The sequence below is a fragment of the Mirounga leonina genome, unplaced genomic scaffold, assembly GCF_011800145.1.
Source record: "Mirounga leonina isolate KUSES-001 unplaced genomic scaffold, KU_Mleo_1.0 Mir_55, whole genome shotgun sequence".
Taxonomy (NCBI): domain Eukaryota; kingdom Metazoa; phylum Chordata; class Mammalia; order Carnivora; family Phocidae; genus Mirounga; species Mirounga leonina.
Genome location: NW_023270816.1, coordinates 4,068,331 through 4,087,477, shown reverse-complemented (window position 1 = coordinate 4,087,477; position 19,147 = coordinate 4,068,331). Strand labels below are relative to the sequence as shown.

Sequence of the window (19,147 nt, the reverse complement as noted above, 5' to 3'; positions counted from 1 at the left end):
CCATAGTTCATCATCTGTTTTCAACTTGAGTTCTAACAGAAAATGTAGTGCACTCATTCCCAATCTTTTTCTTGTTCCAACACATCTAAGGGACGCAGAGCTCTACCATTAGTAGGGACAGTTCATTGTCACAAATGGTTCTCAGGGAACAGGAAAAGAATTTGGGGTTGGGAGTTGAAAGCAGTTTTAAGAAGCCCCCACATGCCTCCCAGGGCCTTTACCATGAGTCCCTCTCTCTCATGAGATCTACTGAATCAGAGATGAGGTAATACCGCCAGAGCTGTTTCGTTCATATTACTTCAAAAATAGTGTTTCACAATAAAAATCAATCATCGACCCTGTCTTGCCCATATGTGTGCTCACTGGAACTGAACCACTCCAGCCAAAAACCTAGATCAAAGTAAGTCATTCACCATCTGAAGTATATGGCAGATCCTTATTCCATATCTAGTTTTGTTCTACTGATTTTGAAACCTGCACTATAAAAAAAATCGTATAAAGTAGTTATTTTGGACTAAACAGGGGAAAACAGTCATTTGCTTTAATAAAAAGATGTACATAAAAAATCATTCAGAGTCAAAATACTGTTCAAAGAAGATCTCATTGATCCCAGGGTCCTGGGAACAAATCCTGAATCGGGCACGCTGATCAGCAGGGAGTCTGCTTCTCTCTCTGCCTCTGCCCCTCCCCCCTGCTCATGTGCTCTCTTTCTCTCTCTCAAGTAAATAAAAAGATCTTAAGGAAAAAAAACAGGATCTCATATATAAATTCACTTTTAAGACTTGTAATTAAAATAATACTCAAAGTAAACTAACTTCTTATAGCTACAAAGTCCAGATTCCTTTTGCAAACATCTTTCTATATGATGTGAATGTCTGACCCGTTCTCCTAGGGTTCATGGTCTAGTTCATGAAAAATAAAGATCTTATAAACTGAGGTTCTCTTCCAATGTTTCCCATTATAAAGAAAATGCCTTCGATTGTATCACCTCTCACTCCAAAGCCAGCCAGACTGTGCAGTAAACTGAAATTAAAAAAATAAAAATAAAAGGTACACACGTATGTATGTAAATAGCTACTAAAATTGAAAATGACAACCAGAGACAGGTATAAAGGAACTCAAAGATCTGGGTGCTTTTGCTTTTAGCCAGATGAACATGCAAACTCACCACAAGAGAAAAATTACTCTTCTTCCTCTCAAAAACACTATCCAACAGTGTGCCCCTTTCTAGTTTGACCACCCTTAACAGTAAAGAATTTGAGACATGAAGCTATCAAAACAAAATTTGCACTGTTTTCAAACTGCTTTTTCTAGAAGGCATACTCCTCTCACAGAAATCTTCACATATCAAAATGTGGATTTGATAACTAAGACTTTCCTTAAACTTCTATCATCTATGCTAATCGTTAACTTTGCCAAATAAGATCATTTGATCATTCTTACATTTCTCTACAACTCACAGCTCTTTTGGCTAAAATCATGTGTAGTATCTGTTTTTATTGGTTTAAAATACAGTGGCCAAAAACTGGACATGCTACTCAAAAAGGGAACAAGCTATTGCAAAGAATAGAGAAAGAACCGAATCCATGACCTTGGATGCCATATTCATTTAAAAATATTTTAGCATCATGTTGGCTTTTTTACTGACTCATATTCAGCCTGTGGTCACCCATGATTGTGGCTTTCTTCCCTCTTTATTTATACCTAGCCTGTCCTTCTCCATCCTATATTTATATGGCTGGATTTTTTTCCTCCACACACCACCTTCCACTTAATTCACTAAACTTCATACAGTTTTCGTAGATCCATTTCCACATTTATCACAGTGCTTTACAGAAATGTTTAAATCTGCAAGTTACAGTAACTACCAGTTACACCTTAAAAATATCAAAACTACGAAAGGACGTAATAACCACCACAACACACTGTAAGAATGGAACTGAGGACAAGACCATACTAACGCCTACCAGAAACCTACCTCCACTGGACGGTCACTCTTTACCAGGGCTACGCGTGCCCTCTGCAAGGAACCGTCCATCAGCTTGTGAAGTCTTAAAATTAACTTTCTTAACCCCATTTGCTTCAGTGCTTTGTCTACAAATGGTCTATAAATAGAAGTCAGACAATGTCTACTAAAGCCTGCTTCTGTACTGCAGTCTGGTGCTCCCCAGCCAACAGGGTCGTCCTCAGACTCAAGCCTCTCAAGCTTCTTAGGCACGCAATCCTGCGAATGGACGTTGAAACTGCTGTCAGTGGGCTCTGTGGGTTCCAGTGCCCTTGGACCTGAGAGCTGTTCTTCTTCACTCTCATCCGCGCTACTTTCCAGCTCTTTCAAGTCCCCTTCTGTGTCATCACCCTCATCTTCTGGCTCATTGCCTTTGGATGATCGAGGAGAAGGGATTTCAAACACTGGCCAGCCAATGTCTGATAAATTCTTGATGCCCAAAACAGTGCCCATAATCCTTAACTTCTGATTTAAGTCCTTTGTGATGTTTAACCACAAACAGAGTGCCTGCACCCTGTCCTGGAAGTCTTTTGCAGCATATTTTTCATAGTCCTTCTGAAGAGCCTGCAACGATGGATAAAGTGCTTCTATGTACTCCAGCAACTCCATTATCCGCTTTACCTGCTCAAACGACACCCTCTGGCGTTGGAGATGCTCATGATACGCTGAATAACCCACCATATTTGTTCCATGAGGGGCTCTGCACTGCCCTTCTACTGAAGTACCATTAAAACTAGCTCCATTTCTAACAAAGGCAAAGCTCCCATAATTAACTTTGAAAGTAAGGATTTCATTGATAATATCTGGGATGGCTTGACGGGCTGTATATAAAAAGAGGTCCTGGTCATTAATGGTCCGTCCTGCATGCCAGGCTTGTAGCTCTAACCAGATCAGTTCATTAGATCGGTTAAGCCAGAAAGCAGACGTATTTTCCTGTCCTCTTTGCTCCCTGTCCTTCTTCTTGGAGACTGAGGTAAGCTTTAGCAGAAGTCGTAAAGTCTCAAAAAACTTTAAGCGATCTGCTGGACAGTCAGTCCTAGAAGTCTGGCGTGCAGTTCTGGCTATAGGCATGGGCACGGACACCGGAAGCTTAGCGTTGCTGCAGCCAAGACTGAGGTAAGGCTTATTAAGATCCACATCTGGAATTGATTTTTTGGGCAAAGACCCACCCACTGAGTCCAACATGAACGAGCACTGCACATTTTTCTTATGATCACGCTCTGTTGTCCTAAGAGCTGCTCGGATCTTCTTCTCCTGCTTATAGCTGTATTCTTCCACACTCTCCACAGTTTTCCCAGTGTCTTTGTGGGGAGGCTGGTTTGGTGCATTCATTTTTTCTATTAAAAAGAAATAAACAGATCATTGTGTTAACTCTAAAACATGAAGCTACTCTCAATATCTTCAATAAAACTGACATTCACATATACTTATTTTTCAGGCTGTTACTGGAGAAAAAAATCATAACCATATGCTGAAAATTAAAAGATTCAAAATACATACATTTCTCTCTAAATTTCCAAAAAGATTTTATCCATTTTCCCTGCTTTATTATACTTGCTATGCTAATATTCTCCACTACAAATCTAAAACAAGCCACTTCTCTACACTAAAAGTGCAGTTATCCGAAATCACCACAAGTTAATCACATTTGACTTAAGAAGGGAAAAGCAGCACAGCAGACCTGACAGAAACATGATTTAGAAAACACATCCAGGCACCTGAGTGGCTCAGTCGGTTAAGCGCCTGCCTTCAGCTCAGGTCATGATCCCAGGGTCCTGGGATCAAGCCCCACATCGGGCTCCCTGCTCAGCAGGAGGCCTGCTTCTCCCTCTCCCACTCCCCCTGCTCGTGTTCCTTCTCTCACTGTCTTTGTCTCTGTCAAATAAATAAATAAATAAATATCTTAAAAACAAAAACAAAAACACAACACATCCCATCCCTGCCTCCGCCGTGAACTGAACTTACTAACTTGGACCAGACCGCGTAAGTTTCCTGGGTCACTTTTTTTTTTTTTTTAAGAGTTTATTTATTTGACAGAAAGAGCACAAGTAGGCAGAGCAGAAGGCAGAGGGAGAGGGAGAAGCAGGCTCTTCGCTCAGCGGGGAGCCCGACATAGGGCACGTCCCAGGACCCTGGGATTACGACCTGAGCCGAAAGCAGACGCTTAACCGACTGAGCCACCCAGACACCCCTCCTGGGTCACTTCTCTCATTAGTAAAATGAAATAGACTGAGCAAAGAATCTTTAAGCACTTTCAGATTATTCTCATAAAAAAATGAAAGACAGATAATAGGTAAAAATGTTAATTTACTCTACTCCTTGGTTTCTTCTTTCCCACAAATGAACAATAACATTTTAAATTTAGCATTAACAAAACTGAAGACATACAGAATAATTCAGTATCATTTGCCTCAACTGACATAGAAAATCATTCAAAATTAAAGCAAAGAAAGTAAATATCACACTTTCTCATCAAACAATTATAGAAAGTGCTATTAATTTTCCTCCCAAGCTTTGAAATGAACACACACCCCCCTTCCTTCCTGTTTGGCATTTCTGCCACTATTAACCACCTCTGCCTTACCAAAATCCCTTCATCCTGTTGTTTTCTAGATAAAACAGTCTCTGGGTTCTTTTCTACTTCCCAAGTCACTCCTTTTCAAATTTCCTCCTTGGAACCTGGCTCACTCCAGAAAACGCTGTTTCTCAGAGCTCCACTCTTCGATCTCCTCTGCCTTACTTTCCCCCTCCCTGCGTGATCTTCGCTTCCACTTCATATACTGATAATGGCCAAACCTAAAACCCCATTCCAGTCTCCCCTCCACACCCAAAATATACTTCGTGTCACTGAATCCAGGTCACACATTCTGTATTTTAACATCTCTGAAATTAAAATATGTTTTATAACTGATGATATGATTAAGTTTTAGAAACATATTCACTAATACGTTTTACTTTTGCTTTTATATATATAAAATATATATATTATAACACACACACACACAACATAAGTAACAAATAGTTTTTTAAATCCTGTATCTAAATATCAAGAAGTATAAAAAAGGGCTCTTTCAGTAAATAAAAAATAAAAATTCTAAGTATAAAAACACACTGTGTCTAAAATAAAAAAATAATAAATAAATAAATAAATAAATAAATAAATAAATAAATAAATAAAAAACAAAAACAAAAAACACACTGTGTCGGGGCACCTGGGTGGCTCAGTCGGTTAAGCGTCTGCCTTCGGCTCAGGTCATGATCCCAGGATCCTGGGATCGAGCCCCGCATCGGGCTTCCTGCTCAGTGGGGAGCCTGCTTCTCCCTCTCCCACTCTCCCTGCCTGTGCTCTCTCTCTTGCTCTCTCTCTCAAATTAAAAAAAAAAAAATTTTTTTTTTAAATCACACTGTGTCATCAATTGTAACAAGCATTTTTTTTCTTAAAATATATTATAGTATGCCTTAGATGTGGTGAAATAGGGTATATTTATATGGGTTACAAACTAATATATGCAAAATCAATTCACTAAAGAAATCCTGTTTAAAACCAATTTACCGGGGCGCCTGGGTGGCGCAGTCTTTAAGTGTCGGCCTCCGACTCAGGTCATGATCCCAGAGGCCTGGGATCAAGCCCCGCATTGGGCACCCTGCTCCGCGGGAAGCCTGCTTCTCCCTCTCCCACTCCCCCTGCTTGTGTTCCCTCTCTCGCTGTGTCTCTGTCAAATAAATAAATAAAAATCTTTTAAAAAATAAAAAATAAAAGTAAATAAATAAAACCAATTTACCTTCTAATCAATTTAAATTAAAATAGTTTTAAAAGAAGAATTTTAGGGGCACCTGGGTAGCTCAGTTAAGCATCTGACTCTTGATTTCTGCTCAGGTCATGATCTTAGGGTCATGAGACTGAGCCCCACATTGGGTTCCCGCTCTGGGCATACAGCCTGCTTAGGATTCTGTTTCTCCCTCTCCCCCTGCCCCTTCCCTTCCCCTACAGGCATGCATGTGCACTAATTTCCTTTATGGTCCATCAAAAAGGATTTTATCTGCCTATAGGGATTTTTGCTACATTTTAATATAAAAACGGTTATTATTACTTTTTAATTACCAATATTTTTAAATGATCGAATTTTTATCTGTAGTTTTAATCTATCTTACTTCTTTAAAAAAAAAAAGATTTTATTTACTTATTTGACAGAGAGAGACACAGCTAGAGAGGGAACACAAGCAGGGGGAGTGGGAGAGGAAGAAACAGGCTTCCCACCGAGCAGGGAGCCTGATGCGGGGCTCGATCCCAGGATCCTGGGATCATGACCTGAGCCAAAGGCAGATACTTAACGACTGAGCCACCCAGGCGCCCCATAATCTATCTTACTTCTAAAGGTCTTAAAACTTTTTATGCAATCCATTCAAAAAAATTTCTTCATAATTTTGTTTCTAGCTACAAATGCCTATCAATATTCATTCATAAAAAATTTGCCCAAGCCCGGCCTTTGTCTCCTCTTCGATGTTTTCTCTGTGTTCTTCATACCTTTATTGACATAGCACATACATACCATTCATCTCTACTTGGTAAAACAATGGTTATTTGAAAGCAAAGCTAACAAGTGCTTCCAAATTTAACTCCACTATATTTTATTTTTCAAGATAGGAATTGATACTATACTTTGTCACTATGAAACACAAAATGACATACATGGTATCACTGTTTAAGGCTAGAGGTAAAGATAATGAGTTTAGTTTTTAATACACTAAATTTGAGGGGTCTATGGGACAGCTATGTTGGTGATATCTGTAGGTAAGTAATGTGGGTCTTGAGCTCAGGAGAGAAATCCAAAGATACAGATTTGGAAGTCATCAGTATATACACATGTTATTTAATACCAGGAGAATAGAATACATAAGAAAAACCAAGAAACGTGTACAGAAGAGAAGCAATGCAGACCTAGAAGAGAATGCTGTATTGGTACATACATTCAAATAAATGGTTTGAATCAAAGAAATCAAGTATTTATGCAACAAAAAACAAGTTTTTTAGCTTAGGATTTAGGATCCTAACAAAACTTTATAAAATGATATAGAGTAACATTATTGATAATGGCCAGAGAATGTTTGCATACCACTTATAATTTGAAAGTAATAGTGAACAGTGAAAACGTATTACTTGGCTTATATAACTCATAAATGTTCTTCTAATCCATGATTTAAAGATTCTAAGGAAAACAAAGGGTTAACTGAGAGTAGCTAGGATAGTTTTTCTTAACTCCAGAAGACTGGGCTATAAACATTATGCCCAAAACCATGCTATATTTTCTAGGAAGCTAATATTCAAAGCATGAAAATATTAAAAGATAAAACTTCTCAGCCTTGATCTTTATTTCAATAATTAAAAGGACTCAACAGGGAAAAAAAATGCCATAGTCCCATTTTTCAGTATAAGAAGAATCAAATTTTAGTAGCCTAAGAAACTAATTTTTGCAGATTACATACAAATCTTTTTAAGCTTACCTCACAGCATACAAAATGGTATATTATACAATTTTTTAAAATTTTGTGTTTACATAAAGCAATGGCTTATCTGGATTTACAATGTGTGTAAAGAAAAGCAAATAGGGAAAGGCACAAGATGGAACATAAGAGTTGTTTGTTTGTTTTTTTTTTTCCAAAACAAAAAATCAAGTTGGTTTTGAAAAAAAATACACAAATGGAAACTGATACATCATCGTGTTTTAAAATGATGTAATTTAAACTTAAAATAGACTAAATCCCTAGTCTAGCTACCATGAAAAAAAATCAATCTATTTATTTTATCAGTAGCTATACTTTTCAAATAATATATTTGTGATGGGCAAAGGAAACACAAGAGTATTTCCTAGCAATCAGTGACCAGGTAGTCCTCTATGAAACCATAAGGGACCTGTCAGTTAAGGGAGATTGCGAAGTACTACAGTGTTGGGGGTGAAAAGAAATCTATAAGCTGAGACACAGTTTTTATTCCCAAGCACTTTATATTCTGTCTGTACCCAATCTGACATGAGTGTAAAACTTTTAATAATAACTTGAAAGCCCATTAATAATGGACAAGTTTGTTTCTACATCTAGTTTTCTTTTAATACTAAATCCCTTTGCAATTAATAAAAAGTCAAATACAAACAGCTTCTGAAAAGGAGAATAAATCAAAAGTAGACAGAATGTATTACATGACAAGTTCTCATTATAGTATTATAAAACTAGTTCATAATAACTTCAGGAAAACTAATGGGACATCTGATCTCCTGAGTGGCTGTAAATTAAATGGTGCGATTTGGTTAGCGCAGTTATAGCGATCTTCCAAAGTAGTTACTTTTTCCTTTGGCCAATCACCAATAATTCCTGCCTCATCAGAAGCGCATGAAAGGAAAAGAAAAAAAATTTTATAATGAAACCAAAAGCAACCAACCAAAAGCAATCAACGACAAGCAATATGGTTCACTAGTTTAAATAGATACGACAGATTCAACTGAATTTTCCCACCATCCATATCTAGAACTGGCTCCTTAGAATACGTATAAAATGTATTTTTTATCAAGTCCTTGAAATACTTCTGCTCTCCCATATGAGTACTATCCATATTCAACACACAGGCCTTCCTCAAGCTCTCAAGTGAGTAAGCATAAACAGATGGCTGCTCTTTACCTTTAAGTGTGAGATGGTCATTAGAGTAATGATGTCCTGTCCAAGCAATGTCAGCAATCTGCAGGGGCTTAGAGATCGAATTCATGGTTCTCAAATATCAGTCAACATTAAGAATCACTTAGGTTCTTGCTAAAACGCAGACTCCTGAGCCCACTCCCAGGGTCTCTGATTCAACCTGGCTAGAATGGCACATTTTTGGGAAACACTGCTTTAGTCAACCCCATTATTTTCAAGTAGGAGCTGTACAGAGACTGTCATCATCTTCACAACAACAATGTGATGAAGACTACCATGGAACATCAGCAGATGGTAAATATTAGGACAGGGATCTAACCCATGTTCATGTCATCACACCACTGTTAACACCTGTCACAGGTGCTCACAGACCAGTACTAACTGCCCAAGGAAAGGTTGGACACTGAGTGTCATAAACAGCAGATTATAGCGGGTAACTACTCTGTAAAGACTTTAAATAACACCACTACCAAGCCCCCTTGACTGGGGGCTTTGAAGAATGGACAAAGCTCAAACAAGGGTAGCAAGAAGTCAAGAGTATCTTTTAAGCCAGAGAAGAAGAGCATGAAGAGACACAAAGGTAAGAAGAAGAGAGTATGGATGCAACAGTGAGACTGTATATGGAGAGTCTGAAACAGAACTTTGACTATCAGGCTGAGTTTAGACTGAAGAGCTGAAATACAGATTTAGGTCCACTCTAGTTAACAATGAACAATCATGTGACTGACTATATAGTTGACCCACTGAACAACAAGGGTTTGAACTGCACAGGTCCACTTATACACAGATTTTTTTTGATATATACCGTAAATGTATTTTCTCTTAGATCTTCTTAAAAACATTTCCTTTTCAGGGTGCCTGGGTGGCTGAGTCAGTGAAGCATCTGACTCTTGATTTAGGTGCAGCTCATGATCTCAGGGTTGTGAGATCAAGCCCTGCAATGGGCTCCACACTAGGCATGGAGCCTGCTTCAAATTCTCCGTCCCTCTGCCCCTCCCTGGCCCTCTCTAAATAATAATAATAAAATAAATAAAAATTTATTTTCTCTAGCTTACTACATTGTAAGAATACAGTACATAATACATATACAAAATATGTGTTATTCAACTAATTATGTCATGGTAAGGCTTCTGGTCAACAGTAAGCTATTAGAAGTTAAGTCGTTGGGGAGTCAAAAGTTATACACCAATTTTTGACTCTGCAGGGAGTTGGCCATCAAACCCTCACCCCGGCATTGTTCAAGGGTGAACTCTACAGACTGAATCTGACTTGTAACCATTTTATCAGCTCAATTTTACAGCAGTATTATACTCTCAAAAGCACGTTGCTAATCTTACTACTGTTAGCAAAAACACAGACTTATACACACACATACACATACACTTTGAGATATTTATGATAGGGAAATCAGTATGTGTACATATGTGTATGCACATAAGTTCAAATTCTGATATAAATATCTTAAGATATTCGTTCTATCTCTATAATTTGGCTATTGCAGTATATTACAATATTGCTAGCAAAATGGAACTGATACTGATTACAAGGCAGATTCATTCTGAAAAGGACGTGGCTTGAGTATTTTAATTCTTATTTAACCTATTTAAACTGTGAGATGAACTAGATTTACTTCCTTCTGCTATATTAAAAGGCACAAAAATTTAAGGATGAGATAGTTTGACTATCTCTCCCTTAAACCAATCTTAAGAAGAACAGCTATATATGACTAATTATTGTCCAAAAATTATTAAAATCTTAATTGCTATAATTTGGCAGTTATTTACCATTATCCAAAAGTACAATAATTAATTCCTGCTACTCATCAAAGTATGAAATCAGGCCTGGTCAGTGAGCTAATTCAAGAGCTTAACTGGTAGGTTACATCAGTCCGGATGTCACATAGCTGCCTTTTTTTAGGTAATAAGGAACCAACTGTTCACACTTAGACATCATAACATTGCTATCATATTTATCAGAGCTTCTAAAAGCAGAAGTTCATGTTTTAAAAACAAAAATGTCTTTAACATTCCCAGGGAAATGCAAAAATTAGATAAAATATCTTTCTGTAAACTTCTAAACTGGCAATCATTTGAGAGTCCACCAACATAAAGCAAGAAATAAAATGCTGCAACAATGACAACCTCGGGGCGCCTGGGTGGCTCAGTCGGTTAAGCGACTGCCTTCGGCTCAGGTCGTGATCCTGGAGTCCCGGGATCGAGTCCCGCATCGGGCTCCCCGCTCGGCAGGGAGTCTGCTTCTCCCTCTGACCCCCCCCCCTTGTGTGCTCTCTCTCTCTCAAATAAATGAATAAATAAAATCTTTAAAAAAAAAACAATGACAACCTCACCTTCATTCTTCACACCCACATCCCATCTCGACAATGGCGACCTCGCCTTTGCCCTTCACCCCCCTACCCCGCCATCCTGCCCCAACAATGGCAACCTCAGCTCTTTCATCCTTCACACCCCACCCCCACCACCATCCCATCCCAGCAAAGGCGACCTCACCTATGTCCTTCACCTCCCTGCAGGTCTCCTCTCTCCTAAGTCCCCTGGCAGCTCAGACAACCACTATGACAGACACTTGTTTTGAATTACCCTGCTTGGTGGTTATACAACTGTATATTATGCTTGGAAATCACAAACAATGAATGACACAATGAATCTTTTTGCAGGATTTGTTGTGCCCATTTGCAGGAACTTCTCTAAAAGTCTACTCTAAAAGTCTACTCCCAGTAGTGGATTTGCAGGGTCAAGGACATAACCAACCACAACTTGATTGTATTAACAAATTACCCTCCCCCAAGGATTGAGACAATTTACACTCCCATTAGCCTTGTATCAAAGCTGCCATCTCCTCATACCTTTGCTAGCAGTTGCTCACTGAGGTATAGTAAGAAATATATTTGGGTTTTGTCCAGGTTCCTGGCACAGAACTGCTAAAAGCTCTTGGAATTTCCTAAGTGATAGGAGCATCTTTTATTATTCATAAGGAGCCCCTTTCAATCACATCTATTTTTATACTAATGAGGTGACTTAAAGGGTGCTCCTGGATAGCTTCAGAATGGGGCTGGTCACAGAAGGAGCAAATAATTAGTGGGCTGGAACTTTCAGCACCCCCCCCCACCACCCTAACCTCCCAGAAAGGTGTTGGAGGGGGGCAGTCTGAAGATTAAACTCTCTAAAAACTCTTTAACAAGGAAATGTGATGAGTTTCCAGGCTGGTGAACACATCCAGGCAGTGGGAGGCTAATGCCAGCAGGACCCGGAGGGTCCATGTCACCCCCCCACACCTTGCCCTATGCATCTCTTCCATTTGGCTATTCCTGAGTCCTTTATAATAAATCATAAACACAAGTAAAGTGTGTTTCTGAGTTCTGAACAGTTCTAGCAAATTATGGAAACTGAAGAGGGTCTCATGGGAACTCTCGATTTACAGCCAGTTGGTTAGAAAGTGGCCTGGGACTGAATTTCCAATTATAAAAAATAAATCTATAGTAGTTAGTTACTACTGTAGATTAGTAGTAGTTACTCTGAGCCTATAATAATAAAAGTATTTAAAGACTCATATCCATATAATCAGTTCATGACAATGGCTACCCTTACTTAAAAAAGAAAAAAAATAATGGTTACTCTCACCTCCTTGCAACATAGTGCCCTCAGTTACCTTTCTGTGTCCTTCTAGTCCTTCAGGAATGCTTATGATGTTGTCTGCATTTACAAAAGGAGAGGGGCTGGAGGCATAAAGACAGTATGAATGACCGGACACTAATTCCCCAAAGCTTTATATCAAATGCAGGTAGGAGCTAGTCCCTTACAGCCCACAACCACACCTCCTGCTGCTGAAATGCCCTGGGTGGTCCCCTCCCACACTGACTTTTGATGGCCCTGTGTGGCCAAAGCATGCAGAAGTGTTGTTATGTGACTTCCTAAGCTAAGAACCCTTACAACTTTCACCTTGCTCTCTCATGACACTTGCTCCAGGGGAAGCTAACTGCCACGTAAGAATTCTAATTACCCAGGGACAAGTATGCTGTGAAGAACCCCAGGATAGCCATGTGGAAGGTCATGTGGGGAAAACAAAAACAATGCCGGCCAGCTCTCAGCCCAGATGCCAGACATGTGAGTAAAGAAGCCATCTTGGACCACAAAGACTCAGCAGACACCACGTGGAGAAGAACTGAAAGCTCACACTTAGGGCCCTATTCAGGCCATGACAACATCTCCAGCCAACTGAGCCATTCCAGCTAAAGCTCCAGACGCGATGGGTTTGAGACAAGCTGTGACCTGCCTAAATATGTGGCCCACAGAATCATGAGCACAATAAAATGGTTGTTCTTTCATGCCACTAAGTTTTGGGGTGGTTTGTTACACAGCAATAGATAACCAGAAAAATGCAAATATTATTGGTGACATTTATTAAAAAGATGAGTCCAACTTGGACTGCAGTTCTAAAGTGAATGGTATGATTCAGAGAGCCTTTGCTTGCGGCAGTGAGAAAGAAAGAATGCACCAGTTCATATTTCCTTGGAAAGCTTTTAAAATAAATCTGACCAACCTAACTAATTCTAAAAGCTCTTGAAAATACTAAGGGACCAATATATTATCATGAATCACACACTAGTTTGAAATATGGGTCTCCCGGCCTCAGCCTTCAGGTCATAGCACAAATGTCACTTGTTCCACAAGTCTTCGAGCCCCACGGCTTCCCACCCTCTGCTGTGGCCACCCACAGCAGCCTCTCCTCACCAGCCTTCATCCCAGCTCCACCGCGTGAGCCTGCATGGCCTGTTTACCTGCATGCTTCCCACACGAGATGGGGCTTTCACCACAGAGGGTAATAGTTAATACTTCTCTATATTGAGTTTACAGGTATTTTTCTTTCTTTTTGTCTGTAGTTTCTAAGTTTCCTATAACACGTAATCTTTTACAATAAGAAAAAAGAATACATTTTTAAGGATTTTGGTTTCCTAGGTCTGCTGTTAGACAGGTACAAGTCAAAAGATGTATGGCCATCCATTTCTTTACCTGAAAAACGGCAGGAACTGGAATAAGTGGTCTCTAAGACCCCTTCCAGATCTAAGATTCTGTAATTTTATGAAATAAACAGCTGAAAGAAATTGAAGGAAAAGAGACAAACTTCCATCTTCTATTTCCCACACACCCCGGAAGGACAGTAGGCACTCAACAAAGAGCCAGTGACTGGGGGCACCTGGGTGACGCGGTCGGTTAAGTGTTCGACTCTTGGTCTCGGCTCAGGTGGTGATCTCAGAGTCCTGAGATGGAGCCATGCGTCAGGCTCTGCACTCAGCACGGGGTCTGCTTACGTTTCTCTCTCCCTCTGCCCCTCCCCGCCCCCATGAGCACAAGCGCCCACTCTTTCTCTCCCTCTCTCAAATGAATAAATCTTTAAAAAAAAAAAATCTAGTGACTGGTTTTCTGACTGATCAGTGAGGCAGTAGAGTTAACTCAAGTACTGCATGCAGGTAAGCTTATACTAGGAAAAAGTCCAAATCGAGTACCAGGAGAACTACTTCTAAAAATAGTCCTGTCCCTATCTCAAGCCTTCTGGCCTCAAGTTGCTTTACAAACGCTAGACCTCACTTTCTCAATCTATCAAATGTGAGAATTATGCCCTCAACTCCTATCCCAAAATAGTGTGGATCAATAAGTGACGAAAAAGCAGATGTGCTATCGGCATCTTCTCAGTTTTACCAGCTCGAAGCGAAACTGTATTAACTAACGTTGATTCAGTATATGCTACTTCAGCAACACCTGTTTTGGATGAGGAACTTCTACAGACATCTCTGAGAAAATGAATAAAGACTGATTTTAAAGATGATAAACTGCACTGGAAAGCTATTAAGTTTCTGAGGGGGTAGTAAGTACAGGTCACAGGTGAACATCCTAGTGTAAATAAAGCAAAAAACCGGGGGCGTGGCTGGCTCAGTCAGTAGAACATGTGACTCTTGATCTTGGGATTGTAAATTCCAGCCCTATTGGGTAGAGATTACATAAAAATAAAAAAATCCTGGGGCACCTGGGTGGCTTGGTTGGTTAAGCATCTGACTCCTGATTTTGGCTCAGGTCATGACCTCAGGATAGTGGGATCAGGCCCCACATCGGCTCCACACTCAGCATGGAGTCTGCTTGTCCCTCTCCATCTGCTCCTCCTGCCACCCGTGTGCACACACTCTCTCTCCCTCTAAAATAAATAAAATCTTTAAAATATTTTTGTAAATATTTATTTTAAAAATAATTAATTAATTTGAAAATTTTAAAACTCCTTAAAATAAAAAAAGAAAGCAAAAAATCACCTTCCCAGTGGAAAAGAAAGACTATTACTGCTTAGGAATTCTTCCTGGGGCAAGATTTCACCCAAGCAAATAAATACAACAAAATCCGTTTCTCTTGCCTGCCTTCTTTCTTGAGGAAGGGCTCCAAAAGGGACACAGAGTGAACTTGCCACCTTACAACCACAAGGGGTCAACGTGTGGAAGATACGTGTGGGAAGGGGAATCTGGCCAAACAGAAAGGAAGAACACAGGCCAAAGAAAGGGAGAAATGGGCATGAACTTGATGTCAGTAAGGGACAGCATGTGATAGGGGAAATTTCTCCGATAAAGTAAAGAATAAAATCTATACTTTGTGCAGCCAGAGACGAATGAATTCCAAAAAGCTATGAGATCAGTTTTAGGACAAGTGGCCTGCTGAAATTAATAGCAGAATTCTAAAACCATAAGGCTTCAGTGACCTGAGGATCTAAGCCAGAAAGTAGGGAACAAGGAGGCAGCAGGTCAGCACGATTTGATTTATCTACCTCAGGAAAGAACAGCTGTGACATGCTGGAGGAAGTATGAAACGAAAACAGAAAACACTCCCGGCTTCTAGGAACAGAACATTATCTGGGCTCTGAGATTCTAAACAAAGAGAAAAGCAGAACAGAAGTTCTGTCCGTCGTGACTGGGTGTGGGGTGCCATCCACGCACTGTGCTTTAGCAAGGAGGTGGGCTGTACACACTTAGGGCAGCACCAGGGTCACTGACAGAGAGCACAGGGCACAGACTGGTTAGGGAAGCCTGGCTCCGCTGCTCCCAAACTGCCCACTACATCATGTCTGGAAGCAAAGCTAGGGATTCAAAGAATAAAAAAAGCCACCTCGCTCATATACCAGCAGCCATCTTAGATGAGTGCACGGATTCATGCACACTTGGCCTCTTCTACTCACCAAAAGAAATGCAAATGCTTCACACCATCGGCTTTAACAATTACTCAGGACAAACCTTTCTATCTCTGGAGAATTATTTTCTCCTTTATTAACAATACTGCTGATGGTAATTCAAAAATTAAGAAATGAACTTTAAAAGCAGCATTAAAATCAAATATAAGATAAAAGGAAAAACATTATCGTAGAAAGGATTACCCACATCATGTATCAAAAGTGCCAGTACCAGACTCACCTTTCAAACCAGATCGACTGGCAGGCCTCCCTACACTATTCCTCTGGTGCTTGGCAGACATGCGTTTCATCTGCCGAGGTGTGCTGGGGGGAGAGGTGCCATAAAGGTTCTCCGTATTGGTTTCATCTGAAAAGTCCTCTGGATCAGACTCAGAATTCTTGCAAGCTGAATCTCCCAATGTGCGCTCTTGCCTATGAAAGACAGAAAGCAAAGAAAATACTCAGGAACGTATTAAGTGACCTCAAATTTAAACTACTTGAAGCTTCTTTTAAGAACTCTTTGTAAAACTTTTCTATGACTACGTCCCCTCCTCAGCAATGCGGTCTTTCTCCTCTATTTGCACTAGTGGAACTCACAAGGGAGTAACGTGTGTGACGGCTTCTGCTCGGAGCCCAGACAACACGAATACCACACGGGCAGAGCCGGGGTGCAGCTTCTGCTGTTTATGGGATTCGGACAAAAATGAGTTTAAACCTAAAGACTTACAGACTGAGGAGAAGGAGAGCAAAGGGCTAGAAGATACAACTGAGCGAGAACGGAGTATGCAGCTGCGTGCCAGGCACCGGAGGCTCGGGGACCAGTGGGCAAGTACAGCCCTGCCCCGGACCTCAGGGGGGCGCTTCCTCCTTTCGAAGCACACACAGCAGGAAGCACAGGCACACCCTACTGTGATCGGAGCAGCAACGCAGGGGTACGGTACTGACAACTTAGTGTAGGCCAGTGTTTCTATGTCTTCTGCAAACCACCACAGTGCAGAGCTCAGGGGGAGCAGTGGGGGAGAAGGACGCGGTGGAAGAAGAAAAAGCAATTAGCTTCTCTTTATCTTCAAAATGCAACTCCTCATCAACTTGTTCTCTGGTAATGCTTCCTGCCCATCCTCTATCCCCAGCCAATTTCTCAAATAATATCACTATTTTGATGAAGTTCTATTTTTGCAAAGCTAACAACAACAACAACAAACTTATTGATACAAACAGAACAAATACAATCCCCAAACAGCAAACTAGAAGGAATCAATCATGAAGTTCCTTTCGGATATACACCACAGTCTATCCCATTCTGAATATTCTTTCTAAAATACACCTCATAGGGCGCCTGGGTGGCTCAGTTGGTTAAGCGACTGCCTTCGGCTCAGGTCATGATCCTGGAGTCCCTGGATCGAGTCCCGCATCGGGCTCCCTGCTCGGCAGGGAGTCTGCTTCTCCCTCTGACCCTCCCCCTCTCATGTGCTCACTCTCTATCATTCTCTCTCTCTCTCTCAATAAAAAAAAATTTTAAAATACACCTCATAGTTTACAAACATAACTCCAAATTATATCCAAGCTATAATCAGTGTTCTTCCTGGCAATTTATATCCTGATACAATATCAAAGGTATTACAAAATCAAGATAGAAAAAGAAAAACCACTCTAAAATAGATGATACCATTATTACTGAGTTATACTGACAAAACTTCAGACAACGAACTTTCAAAAAATAAAAATGCTGCAGAATTATATAAATTTACAGCACTGAAATCCATAAAGAATCCCTCAGGTCAAAACTGATTTAACCGACAAGATTACTCTAGGCACTGTGAGTACTGTGCCCCCACACATATTTAAGACATACAAATGAAATACCCTGAAAGCTAACTACAACAAATAAAACCGTGAGCAAAGTTAAAAATAAGTTTTAATATACGTATTCCCTTAGGCTAACCACATCTATAACTGAAGCATCAGAGTCATACAACAAATAATACAACTTCCAGATGAACTTGAAATTCCCTATATCCACTTCTACACTCACTGTAAAATAGTTGACTCAGCTAATGAGAAGACATGGCTATCCATAACAAGGTTGTTAATCTCATCTCCCTAGGTTGTAGTGCTTACTTTACTAGCACAGTTTTGGAATGATTAACACTGCAGATTTTGTGGTCTGAGGGACTTCGGTTCAAATCCTGACTGTGCTGGCTATTAGCTGTGCAAGCCACACCGCACATTTACAAAATAAGGATAATACTTAGACTCCAATGAGGATTAAATCCAATAATGCACGCTTTTTTTTTTTTTTTAAAGATTTTACTTATTTATTTGACAGAGAAAGAGACAGCGAGAGAGGGAACACAAACAGGGGGAGTGGGAGAGGGAGAAGCAGGCTTCCTGCGGAGCAGGGAGCCCAGTGCCGCTCGATGACCTGAGCCCAAGGCAGGCATTTAACAACTGAGCCACCCAGGCGCCCCTAATAATGCATGCTTAACAAAAGAGTAAAAATAGACTGGGGGTTCACTCAATGATTGCTACTATTCCTATTATAAGCCTCGGAAGTCACCGGACCCATTTCACCACCCACTGAAAGAACATGAGTTCCTTACTCATCTGCATAACATTAAGAGTAGGGGCACCAGGCTAGCTCAGTCGTGGTTGGGAGTTCGAGCCCCACGCTTAAGTAAGCAGAGCTTACTTAAAAATAAAAATCTTGGGGGTGTCTGGGTGGTTCAGTTGGTTAAGTGTCTGCCTTCAGCTAAGGTCGCGATCCCAGTGTCCTGGGATGGAGCCCCCCATCAGGCACTCTGCTCAGCGGGGTGTCTGCTTCTCTCTCTCCCTCTGCCACTTGCCCTGCTTGTTCTCTCTCTCTCAAGGAGCCCTGCATCGGGCTCCCTGCTCTGAGCCCCGCGAGAAGCCTGCTTCTCCCTCTCCCACTCCCCCTGCTTGTGTTCCCTCTCTCGCTGTGCCTCTCTCTGTCAAATAAATAAAAAAATCTTTAAAAACAAAATGAAACAAAAATAAACAAAATCTTTAAATAAAATAAAATAAAAATCTTTAAAAAAAGAAGAGAGAGAAAGAAGTCTGCCTTTGAGTTCAGCATGGTATAGGACTGGAGACCATTTTAACATTTGTAGCATCTTCTAAATTCTTTCAAATTCAATACTATAACTTTTTTCTTCCCCCAAAAGATAAAGTCAATGGTAAGGAAGGACAATGTATTTCATTACTTCTGTATCTCCAAGTTTC

At 40.4% G+C, this 19,147-nt stretch overlaps 1 protein-coding gene across 7 annotated transcripts in view; it reads right to left on the bottom strand.

Annotated features, from left to right (window-relative positions):
- LOC118001935 (mitogen-activated protein kinase kinase kinase 4) overlaps positions 1 to 17,261 on the bottom strand; it is a 75,470-nt gene extending 58,209 nt beyond the window's left edge. For all 7 annotated transcript variants that reach the window (XR_004676885.1, XR_004676886.1, XM_034992117.1 and 4 more), the window contains exons 1-2: positions 16,149 to 17,261; positions 1,979 to 3,342 (exon numbers count right to left, since the gene is read on the bottom strand). Coding sequence is in view for 5 of the 7 variants with exons in the window: in XM_034992117.1 (XP_034848008.1) it covers positions 1,979 to 3,342; positions 16,149 to 16,218 (1,434 nt within the window). In the remaining 2 variants the exon portion in view is untranslated. The remainder of the gene's footprint in view (positions 1 to 1,978; positions 3,343 to 16,148) is intronic.
- Positions 17,262 to 19,147: the final 1,886 nt, after the last annotated feature.